Raw genomic sequence first — 12215 nt, 5'->3', positions numbered from 1 at the left:
CCAGAGTGTGCATGCACACCTCCGCGTGCCCACAAGTCACTCTTGCGGACTAGACAAGAAGGCAAAGTAAGGTAAAAGGGGCCGATTAAAATCTCCCCTGTTTTCCAGGAGGAGTCTGCCAGAGTTCTCAAAAAGAAAAAACAGGCCCCTTACTCTGATTTTAAAGTATTTTCTTTCTCTCTTAAGAAAACCTAGCTTAGAACTCAGCAAAAAGGTATCTCAGCGCAGCTTTGGATAGATTCTTGCAGTTGGAAAAACATGTGAAAATATATTTAGAGCGTTTCCAAGTGTCTTTGAAACACTCCTAATCTTCTCTGTGCCACAGGATCTGTTCAGGCAAGTTAATGTCTTGAATCCTTTGAGTTCTCAGGCGAGGCTCCCCTTAATCCTTAAAAAGAAAACCCCGGGCACTTCTGAAGCACACCTGGCGGCTGGAACACGGAGCAGAAAACAAGGGCCTTTGTGGGGAGGGCGGCTGGGACTGAAGAGAGCCATGGATTTGCAAGCTTTCTGGGTGCACGTATTATCATATTTGAAAGAAGCGTAACATGGGCAGCCTTGTTAAAATGATAACAACAATAAAAGTTTTGATTGAAGATGCTACTAATTTACAATCAATATTAATCTTACCTTCTTTTTTCCTGTCATATTCCATTCTTTTAGAACTTGAATTGCACTGCCTAGACAAAGACAAAGGATCTTTAATGCGTATTCACGTAATAAAACACCACACAAAATTCATCTCGGTCTTTTCATCTTGGTAGCAATCCCCCCCCCCGCCCCCCGGCTTTTTCATTTGTTTTGATACATCCTGCCTTAATAAAAATGCCAGTTTCGTGCTTTACTTCTAGATTTTCATTTAATTCACTGCATGATCTTGGTTTTATCAAAACATTAAGCCCTACTACATGAAGCTTACTTTTTTTGGTCATTATGTTGTCTTAGAGAAAATGAAATATATCTTGAGAATTTTCTGCTAGCTTCGTTGCCGTAAGTAGAATTAAAATTGTTCTGTTGGATAGATGAATCAAAATACCTCTAATCTTCTGGACCAAAGGTGGGGTTTTGAATTTTATTAACCATGTGAATCATAGGTTTTTGTCTGGCCATTCCTACTCTTTTTTCCTGCCTATATTGTGTTCACGGCTTGCAGGGTTATAGGGAGGCCAGATGAGCTGACGAAAGCATTGCTCTCATCACTGGGGAAAAGGTGGGGGGTGGGGGTGGTCTTTGCCAGGCGCCCACTTTGAAACAAAAGTTCATCAAATGACAGCAGTTCCAGGTTCTGTCAATGCCACTCACACATGAGGAATCACACAGACTCAGAGGAAAAGCCTACCCTGGTATGTTACACGACATTGTTGTTTTGTATGTATGTATGTATGTATGTATGTATATATGCATGCATGTATTTATCTTTTGCTCAAGTAAATGTTTCTACCTGTTCTCACAAAGTTCTTTCACTCATTCCAGCTGAGCGGGGGTAGTAGGGGGGGGGCGTAATTTCAGCAATAACTTATTGGTAATGAGTACATTAGCTTTTTTCATATTAAGTAGTTACTTCTCACAGAGTAAGCATTCACACACAAGCTCATTACACTGTAAAAGTTCCCTGCAAGGAGTGTGTTGGCCAAACAAAGATAAACTTGAGCCTGGCCTTTGTGAGAAATTTCAAATTAGCCGGGTCCCAATTATGGAGTCTGCTGTCACTGCTGGGTAAGCGGAGGCGGCGTTGCTGTGACTAATGCGTAGACGGGCTAATTATTCCCGTCTACTCCAAGTTTCCGAGTCAGCGCCCATCGCAGGCTTTTCGAGTGACATGCACTTGAAATAAGAACACTGCACTGAAAAGTGCCCTGTAGTTCAGACTTTCTATTAACAGGGCCGGCCTTCCTCTAATTTTCCCAAAGAATTAATGCTTCACAGTATTTCTCTGTAGAAGAACTGGAGGAAGTCACTTTCATTAGGTTTCGGGGTAAGTCACAGCGGCGGCTACTAATCATGAGGGTGGTTCTCACTCATAGATAAGCGTCAGTTTTCTAAGAACTATCTTTAAACATGTCAAAATACTGTCCTTTTTAAGCAGGGGATGGAGGTGAACCGCTTCCAGCTTTCAGTGGCAATACTCATTTATTCCTCTGGTTCCCATATTTTGACATACATTCTACTTGCAGTTTTTAAAAAATGAGCTTCTGGAGAGTAATTCTGAAGAAGAAATAACCATGTTTGATTTGTGAAACTGTTACTGTTCAAGTTTACTTCTCCTGAAAATGCTGGGGGTTTCCTGGGCCACTCGGAAGGAGCGCTGTTAATAGGCCACGCAGGTGGTTGCTGACACATATTTTTGATTCTCAGTGGCTTTTAAACAAGCTGTGTGATTGGTGCCCAGCCACAACGGCACGAGGCTCCTCAGCGATCGATGAGGGTTTTATTTAATGAGACCTCGACGCTGACAAGGCCAGCACTTCAGGAAGGACAAGCAAGGTGCTCTATTTAAACACACTCGGACCTCCGACAGTGATCAGTTACTGGGCGTCCGTCACTTCCTCAGGGTCACTCTGTAATGGAACTCTCGCTGTGGGGCCACAAGCCAGCGGGGGTGGGGACCGTCCCCCGAACCCTTTCCTGAAGCTCCGTTTCCATGCGAGTGACACTGGCAGGGGAAACCTGAACAGGGTGTCTGAGCCAGGATGTGTGTGGCGCCAACATTTTCTTTTTAATATATTTAAATATATATATTGATTTCAGAGAGGAAGGGAGAGGGAAGGAGAGATAGAAGCATCCATGATGAGAGAGAATCATTGAAGGCTGCCTCCTGCATGCCCCCTACTGGGGATCGAGCCTGGCAACCTGGGAATGTGCCCTTGACCAGAACAGAACCCAGGACCCTTCAGTCCGCAGGCCGATGCTCTATCCACTGAGCCAAACTGGCCAGGGCCCAACATTTTCTTCTTGAGACACGTTGCCCTGGAGCCGAAATGCCTGGTTAATATGGCTCTCTCTACTATTGGCTGTTGATGACTACAGATTCTCTATCTGCTGGTCCATGAATCAGGGAAGATCAGGGAAGCTGAGCACTGCGGGTCTGCTTACAGGTCTGTTTTGAATGATAATCATTTTTAAATTCAATTAGGACCTTAGACCTTGGCTGCAGACATCAGAATGCGAGCCTGTTGCCTGGTTCCAAGACCTTGTCTGAAAGGCAAATATACTGGTAGGAGCGTCGGACGATTATTCTATTCCTCGGAAAATGAGCAGGTCACACTACCCTTAACAAACACGGTGTAAACAGGATGTGGTTGAGAGATGCACTAAGTCTTCCCTGACCTCATCCGTCAGATTGCGGCGAGCCAGTCCATATTTACAAAACAGACGCTGACCCGGGACCAGAGGCATTATGATAACCAAGGGTGGGCATGCGATCTCTGTTCATCAGGGAAACGTATTTAATGTGATTAGGAGAAGAGGATTTCCTAGTTTACAGGAAATCTAAAACAGTAGGTTATACATTTACAGGATAAAACATTTCGAGATTGAGATTCTATAACATCGTTGGCAATGGGCTTTCTAAAAAAACAAGTAAAAAAAAAAAGGCAAAAAGGTTCTAGAACAGCGGTTCTCAACCTGTGGGTCACAACCCCTTTGGGGGTCGAATGACCCTTTCACCGGGGTCGCCTAAGACCATCGGAAAACACATATATAATTACATATTGTTTTTGTGATTAATCACTATGCTTTCATTTTGTTCAATTTGTAACAATGAAATTGGGGGTCACCACAACATGAGGAACTGTATTAAAGGGTCGCGGCATTAGGAAGGTTGAGAACCACTGTTCTAGAAGTAGATGAGATGAACTGATATTCCAATTAATTAGGCAAATTCAAAATAAAAAAGCAAGGTTATAAAAGAATAAATCAGTCCCCTCGAATACTAAAGCATCACATTCGAGGACTCCAGTCGTAGAGCCAAGTAGAGCGACAACTTCCCAGGTCGGAGCGAGTCCTTCCCCCTCCAGGCAGAGGGCACCGTCAAATGCAGTTCGTGTTTAGTAACACACATGAATGACTGGTAGCAATAGAATCAGTAGCATCACCATAGGAATCCTTTGAAAATACTTAGAAAACATCTATACTGTTTTTTTGGTGTGTTATTTTTACTAGTAATGACGGAAAGAACGTTAAATTGTGTTTTTATTGAGTATGTGTGTGTGTTTTCCAAAATGCCTGTTCTTATGAGAAAGCATCAGTAACGCATGGGTATTCGATGCATTTAGGGAGGACCGTACGGAAGCACAGGGCACACTCGGCTCCGACACCCTCGGTTCAGGGCCTGCACTCACCGTCCACGAAGGCCTGCACTGCCTTGTCCACGTTGAAGTCGAACTGCTGCAGCACCAGGACGATCTCGTTGTTGCTTTTGTTGGGAACGACAGAGCGGACCGCATAGATCTGTAAGGGGGAGAAGGGAAAAGGAGGGGAAACGCTTTAAACATTTCCCACCCAGGGGTCTCTCACCGGACGGAATTCTAACCTCGGGAAAGGCGTTGGGAAGCCTCTTGCGCTCCGCATTCTCAGGTGTGTCAGGCCAGCGGGACGCACCCTGCAACCACCTGGACACCCCTGTGCTGCGCACACAGGTCTTACAAAGGTCTTGTTCGGACTCTAACGGCGCCTGTGAAAAGCCATCGACATGCCCCGAAACTCCAGATGCACACAGATGTGTTGCAGGGAGGACACAGATGTGTCCTGTCTCGGGCTCCCCCTGCACTGGCTCAGGGGATCTCGGGGAAACGTGCAGATGCGGCCTCGTGCCTCAGCGTCTCTGCTCCGCACAGTGGAACCCATCATCCGAGGCTCCCCATGTGCTGTGACCCTCCACCGATGTTTACAGAGACTGGAAAACGCGGGCATTGCATTGTGGGATGTGGCAGTCCTAGCCACAGGACAGAAAATGTTCCCCAATGCACGTCTGAAAACCAAGCATTTCAAACAGAGCAAATACGTATGTGAGAGCAAAGGATTGCAACAGATTAGGCTGATAGTCGATTTTTAATGGCCTGTACGTATTTCTTAGTCAAATTTAGCACGTGTTCTTTCGTCTGGCTCAACAGAACTGATCTTTACCGCCCTTGCAATTGCTATGGTGTGCTCGATCCACATTAGCAAAGCCTGGCTCACCAGCTTCCTGTCAAGATTACTGCAGCTGCTCCTGACAAATACGAGGGTGCCGCCTGGTGCCCAGGTAAGTGGCATCACAGGGTGACTGATCCCTGCACGATCTTCAGTGTTTACAGCAATGGTGATGTATGACCAGCTGAGCTGGTGAGTTGCCTGCAGTTTATTGTAATCAGAGTCGTGGCTTATGGATTATACGGGTATGGATGGAATGTGACTCGATTGACTAGAACATTTAATTAAACAGGATAGCCTCTCTCCCAATTACGTTAGGAAATAGGTAGCCTTCTCCATATAGAACTGTATAGATGAGTATTTAGATTATGATGAGCAAACAGTACACGCTATGGGTAAATGACTTGTAGAGTTTCTGATGCTATAGATCAGAGAGCTGGTTTTGAATCTTAACACTCAAAAATGCCAACTCTGTGGTGTTTACTGAGAACTCATACAATATATGTATTTGTATATGTGACTCAAGATTTCTCTGTGTTTTTTTTTCTATTCTCACATTTTATGGTTCTTAGTTTTTCTAGCCTCCATACTAAATAAAACAGTAACTTCTTCAAATCTAAGTTCTTTTTCTTTTTAAAAATCCATTCAGTGATTATTTTTTGAATGTCTATTGTGTGACAAGGCATCCAACTTCCTGGAACTTACAGACTAGAGAGAAATGTACACGTTGATCAAATGACCACACAAACATGTACACTGTGATAAAATCTATACAATCTTATGGCAGGGAGACATGCATGCCTTTATGTAGGTGTGCTGAGATCTGAAGTGAGAAGAGATGAGTGGGAGATAAGGGGAAAGGCATTTTAGGCAGAAGGACCAGCATGAATGAGAAGCAAGGGGTGCTGAGGAGAGAGTGGCCGGAGGTGAGTTAGGAGGGAGGCAGAGGGTGGGGCTTTTAGAGGGTAAGACAGGCCAGAGACGGCAGGGACCAGATCACGCAGGGCCCATGGGGCTGTGCAAAGGACTCAGGTCTTCTGAGCACCCCTCAAGGATGCTCACAAGAGCTTCTGTTAAGTTGTTCTTATTCATTGTGTTAAAAAAGATAGCTCTCTCTCTCTCTCTCTCTCTCTCTCTCTCTGTAAATGCAAGTTAAGGTGTTGATTTTATACACTTATATACTGCAAAACGATTACCACTGTAGCATTAGTGACCATCTCCATCTCATCACATAATTACCATTTATTTTTGTGGTGAGAACATTTAAGATCTACTTTCAACTTTCAGATACAAAATACAGTATTATTAGATACAATTACCATGCTGTACATGAGATCCCCAGACCTTGTTAAATCTTATAACTGGAAGTTTGTACCCCTTGACCAATATCTTCCCATTTCTCCCTCTTTTTAAAAGAAGTTAAGATGGCGAGAAAAACAAGAACAAAATCACCTACATCCAACCCAGGGAAGTCATTAACAGTGTGTGCCCAACAATAACTACAGTGACCCAGTATTTATCAGTGTATTGGATGTATAGACATTACATGTGACACTTCTAACGTAGATCTTTAAAATACAATTCTAGCAGTTCAACCCACTCTAGTTGGTTAGTATTACACAGAATTTCTTAATAATCACCATTATTATTACCACATCAGCCATGCTCCTCTAAATAATATAATGCTTAGTTATTAATGACATTAACTACATTATTTTTTTAAAATAAATTTTATTGATTTTTCACAGAGAGGAGGGGAGAGAGATAGAGAGTTAGAAACATCGATGAGAGAGAAACATCGATCAGCTGCCTCCTACACATCTCCTACTGGGGATGTGCCTGCAACCAAGGTACATGCCCTTGACTGGAATCGAACCTGGGACCTTTCAGTCCGCAGGCCGACGCTATATCCACTGAGCCAAACCGGCTTCGGCAACATTAACTACATTATACCTGGGTTTGAACTGTGCAGGTCCACTTAGACTTGGATTTTTCTAAATAAATATTGTAAATGTATTTTTTCTCCCATACGACTTTCTTGATAACATTTTCTCTTCTCTAGTTTACTTTAGTATAAGAATACAGAATAATACATGTAACATACAAAAATGTGCTAATTGTGTATGTCATTGGCTTTCGGGCAACAGTAGGCTTATTAGTAGTTGCATTTTGGGGAGTCAAAAGTTACATTCAAATTCTTGACTGTGCGGGAAAGAGAGAGGGGCGTGCCGGTAACCGCCCTCCCCCCCCCCCCCGCCCCCCGTGTGGTTTCAGGGTCACCTGTAGTTACATTAGACCAGAGTTCTCAACCCCCCTGCACAGTTGTGTGATCAGTAAAGACCCACAATTATGGAATAAGCATAACTAATGGTGCTACCTGTTTCCAGTCTCTCCTCTACAGAACATAATACACTGTATCAGGTTAAAGCAAAACACAGTATAAGCCATGGCTTACAGACACTTCCTTTTTAGATGTTTATACAACAACCACGGTCAGATATAGAAAACATCAATCCTTGTCATCTTATACATCCTAGCTCTGAACGCATCCTTAGAACACTGTCAACAACGGAATTCTGACATCAAATCTAACTGTGAATATTGCATACGATTTCCAGAGGAAGACACTTAACCAAGACAGGAATATCAAGTTTTTAAAAAAATAAGAGAAAGAGGGAAAAAATAGCTTCTGCTTATTCTTAGCTATTCCGTGGTGACGTTGAATTTCTAGTGAATTTCTGGGCCACACTGTTTCTGCTTTCATCACTGAACTCTGCTGATGTGAAGGGCGTAGTATTGCTCCACCACCTTCTTGTTCATAGTCACTACACTTATTTTCCTGCGAAAACGTCTGCGAGAAAGATGGTGAAATCATGTGCATGCACGTGTCCGCATAAAAATACAGGAACCCCACGGTGTCCCTATCCAAGATGCAGCCCCAGTCCTAAGGGCTCTGAACATTTAACTCTGAAAAAGACCTCCTGACCAGTCTCTTTAACTGCCAGGAGGGGGTCACAGGGCAGTGCTGCAGCGAGGTTGGGTTGCAGGCAGCCTTTGCGTCTGGAAACGAAGCTCCTGGAGGAGTGGATCAATCAATGCGTGAGGTGGGGAAGGGTAGTTTGCCTCCGGGGAAGTCAGAAAACCCACGCGTGCAGGGACTGCTCTGTCCTGCAGAGGCTGTTTCTGGCGCTGCCTGGTACACAGCGTGTCCTGCAGCACACAGCCCTGATGTGCCTGCTGCTGCGGCTTCACACCCAGGCCCACTGCTCGGAGCTGCGCTCCACTGCATCCCTCTGGGTACTGATGCCAGGCGGGCCGCCAGGCAGGCTGACAATCAATCGGAAGCCCTTGTTAGCAGTTTGCTTAGCAACTGCTTTGCCTTTCCCCAAATGATGCTGCCCTGCTTTAGAAATGTGCCTTTTGCACCTCAAAAGTGGTTGTGATTTCGCCTTCAGCGTTTTAATCTCCCCTCCCCTCCTCTCTCTGGGGCTTCCTATCTGGCCGGGCAGGTTTTGGCCCATTCTGCCTTAGGCCCGCCTGCTGGCATTTCGCCCTCACTGAGCAGGGAGGCCCTGCCTTCCACAAGCCTTTTGACTGTGGCTTCCTGCATTAACCTCCCTCCTCTGGACTACGTGGCCCGGTGTTAGAGCTGCCAGCAGGCTCCCTCAGTCGCACTGTGCATTGTTGGAGCCTGTCTGTGATGACTCCTTAGAAATCCTTGTAGCCTCACCCATGAGTCATTGTCAACAACGGACTGTGCCCAAGTTTCAGAAACGGTCCTGACCGGCGTCCAGTCCCCCTACACAGCTGTGTGATCAGTAAAGACTCAGTGTTATCAAATAAACATAAAATCCCCGCTCCCTCTGCTCCAGGCTCTCCCCCGCAAACCCATTCCCGCTGCTGCCAGGCTGCTCTGCCTGAAGCGTAATAGTGGCATTTACCACCTTCCTTCCTGAGAATAAAGTGAGCTCTCCCACCTGGCACTTGGGGCCATCGGCAACGGGCTCCAACCTGCTTTCCAAGAGCCCCTCCTGCTCTGCCCTTTACGGACAAGCACAGCCGAGTGCTGGCCTCCCACCCCCACTCCCACCTCTGTGTAGTTTGCCTTTGACCTGAGCTGTGTGTGTTTGTCTGAATCTTACATTCCAGCTGAAATGCCCTGTGTCCCATGAAGTCCTCCCCATCCCTGCCAGAGGGCATCCCTGCTGCCTTTCAATTCCCATAGCCCTGAGCAGTAGGTTTCTCCCTCTCTCCCTCTCTTTCTCTCTCTCTTTTTAAAGGGAGAGATAGAAACATCCATGATGAGAGAGAATCATGGATCAGCTACCTCCTGCACACCCCCTACTAAGGACTGAGCCCACAACCCAGGCATGTGCCCCAATGGGAATCAAACCGTGACCTCTTAGTTGATAGGTCGACGCTCAACCACTGAGTCACACCGCCGGGAAGCAGTGGGTCTCTCTTAACACTTAGCACCTGCTACTTCATATCCAAGTGTCTGTGTACACACTGTGTCTCCTAGGCAGAGCGCGCAGAATCCTCCGCTCAGACATTTGTGCATAATCCCACGCCGACTTGAAGGAGAGGATGCCAATGTGTAGGTATACCAGGCTGCTGCCTTGACTCACCAGCATTTTCACCTTCCACAGTAACAGAGGGTGAGTCTCTGTAGACTGCGATGTAACTAAACATTACATGGGCAGGAAGAATACACATATGTTTCTTAAATTTCAGTAACGGAGAGGGAAAAAAATATTTATAAGACTCGGTAATTTTACTTTCTTTAGAATGTACTCATGGTATCTTGTGGAGTTTTAAAAGTATGAAACGAGCCTGGCTGGCATGGCTCAGTGGTTGAGCGTCGACCTATGAGCCAGGAGGTCACTGTTCGATTCCCGGTCAGGGCACATGCTCGGGTTGCAGGCTCGGTCCCCAGTGTGGGAGTCAGCTGATCCATGATTCTCTCTCATCATTGATGTTTCTATCTCTCTCTCCCTCTCCCTTCTCTCTGAAATCAATAAAAATATATTTAAAAAATATGAAATGGCAGAGTAACTACCTATCCTTCTGCAGCTCAGCCCAGCAGACAGATAGTGGGTGAGCTCCCAGTAAGTGACAGGTGCCGAGGACACGAAGAGGAAGCAGACTCAGCCTCCCCCTCCCCAGAGGGACAGGACGGTGTGGAGCCAGGCCGTCGGTGCCGGGAAGTGTGTGCTCACGCTGTGCCTAGGAACAAGGCGCGGTGGTTTACAGAGAAGCTGCAGTTCAGTCCGCCGGGGAAGGGAGGCTACTCCCAGGAGGAGCAGCCACATGGCAAGGAAGGAGCTTTGGGATTCAACACTCCGGGGTCCTAATCCTGGCCCTGCCACGTGCCAGCTCCATGACCTTGGGGGAACTGTTTTAATAACTGACATTTGATCCTGGGGCTGTAAAAACGAGAATTTTACTTGCTAGAATCTCTGTGGAAATGAAGAGATGATGCGTGAAAGTGTCTGAGATAGAAGGGGGCAAATATTAGCTGCTCAATACATTTTAAAAAGAAAAGGGTGGGGGCATGTACGCTGGGCCACGAAGGAGAAGGGTCTCTCTGGGTGTGAAGGCTGGCGTGTCTTTGCCATTGAAAGAACATGTGGCTAGTGTGTTGGCCAAGACTTATTTGGGGAAGACGGCCCTGTACACCACCCTCCTTAAGAACCTTTCTCCACAGCTTGGTGAGCGGCCAGGGGACCCAAGGCTCTCCTCGATCCCGCTCCCCCTTCTGCAAGCCGACTGGGACCACAGAAAGCCCATCTCGAGGGTCACTAACAACTGTTAGTTTTTCTCCCTCTCATTCTTTCATTTATTTATCCAAGGTTGGGTAGAGCAGTAACAAAACAGATACGATCATTGCCATACCTAGAGAGGAAAACAGATGTAATCATGTAAGTTTAAATATATATATAATTGCAACTTGTGCTAAGTGAGTGATAGGAAGGAGGCAATCAGAATACAGGGACTCTATCACAGCGCGAGGAAGCAGCCTGGCCGAAGAGATGACATGGGCCAACCAGATCCTCTGCTCTGGGGTCTGCGGGGCCTTCTGGGGTTGCCTCACTCCCTGCCTTTCCTGCTTCCTGAACTTCTCCTGAAGTCCCACGAGACCCTACCAGACCTTGGTAATAGCCCCTTTTTTACCTGCACTAATATGAGAGGGTTTCACTTTCTAGAACAGTGGTTCTCAACCTTCCTAATGCCGCGACCCTTTAATACAGTTCCTCATGTTGTGGTGACCCCCAATTTCATTGTTACAAATTGAACATAATTAAAGCATAGTGATTAATCACAAAAACAATATGTAATTATATATGTGTTTTCTGATGGTCTTAGGCGACCCCTGTGAAAGGGTCGTCGACCCCCAAAGAGGTCACGACCCACAGGTTGAGAACCGCTGTTCTAGAATAAGTAGCTAGAATTAGTAGCTAGGGATGAAAACAAAATAATAAAGCCCAATAATTAATCCAACTGGCAAAGGGGACAATTTTAAAGATAAATTCAGTTAACATGCACATGATATGGGCGAAGAGAGGCACATGACCTGTTCACATACCTCTTCCGGCACTCATGTTGCCATAGTTATTTACTTATGTGATACTGCCTCACTGGGATGTGAGTTCCTGAGTGACAAGGACCATATCTTTATAGCCACAGGGCCTGGAACAACGGGTGGCATTCAGCAGATGATTCATAAATGTTTGTTGAACAAACAAGTGAATGAATGAATGAACAAAAGGAAGTAGAGAGTCTAATATGATGGCCACTGAAATAGTCCAGTTTATTTATCCACTTTTATTTCAGTGCATCTCTGGATTCAGCATAAAGTATCACTTTGTATTAGAAAGTGCTCAAGCCCAGAATGTATGGCGGGCTCCCAGGTCCCAGGCACAGCCTATGGCTGGTCCTAGCCTTGAGCAGCTTGTTGTCTGGGAGGTGAGCTCAGTCCTATCCTTGCCAGAAAGACAGCAACCACACAGCCAGCAGCCTCCTTTCCCACCAATGAGAACCAGAGTTATTTATGGGTTTGCCGTTCCTGCAACTTTGAAAGGAAT

General features: G+C 45.8%; 1 protein-coding gene across 4 annotated transcripts in view; it reads right to left on the bottom strand.

Annotated features, from left to right (window-relative positions):
* The window catches only part of SPATS2L (spermatogenesis associated serine rich 2 like), a 146480-nt gene that overhangs the window by 43738 nt on the left and 90527 nt on the right, over positions 1-12215 (bottom strand). For all 4 annotated transcript variants that reach the window (XM_081096135.1, XM_081096132.1, XM_081096134.1 and 1 more), the window contains exons 4-5: positions 4341-4449; positions 631-680 (exon numbers count right to left, since the gene is read on the bottom strand). In XM_081096135.1, the coding sequence (XP_080952261.1) occupies positions 631-680; positions 4341-4449 (159 nt within the window). The remainder of the gene's footprint in view (positions 1-630; positions 681-4340; positions 4450-12215) is intronic.

Source organism: Myotis nattereri (assembly GCF_964212035.1).
Source record: "Myotis nattereri genome assembly, chromosome: 7".
NCBI lineage: Eukaryota > Metazoa > Chordata > Mammalia > Chiroptera > Vespertilionidae > Myotis > Myotis nattereri.
The sequence above is the reverse complement of the archived record's forward strand: the minus strand, read 5'-3'. Positions and strand labels throughout refer to the sequence as shown.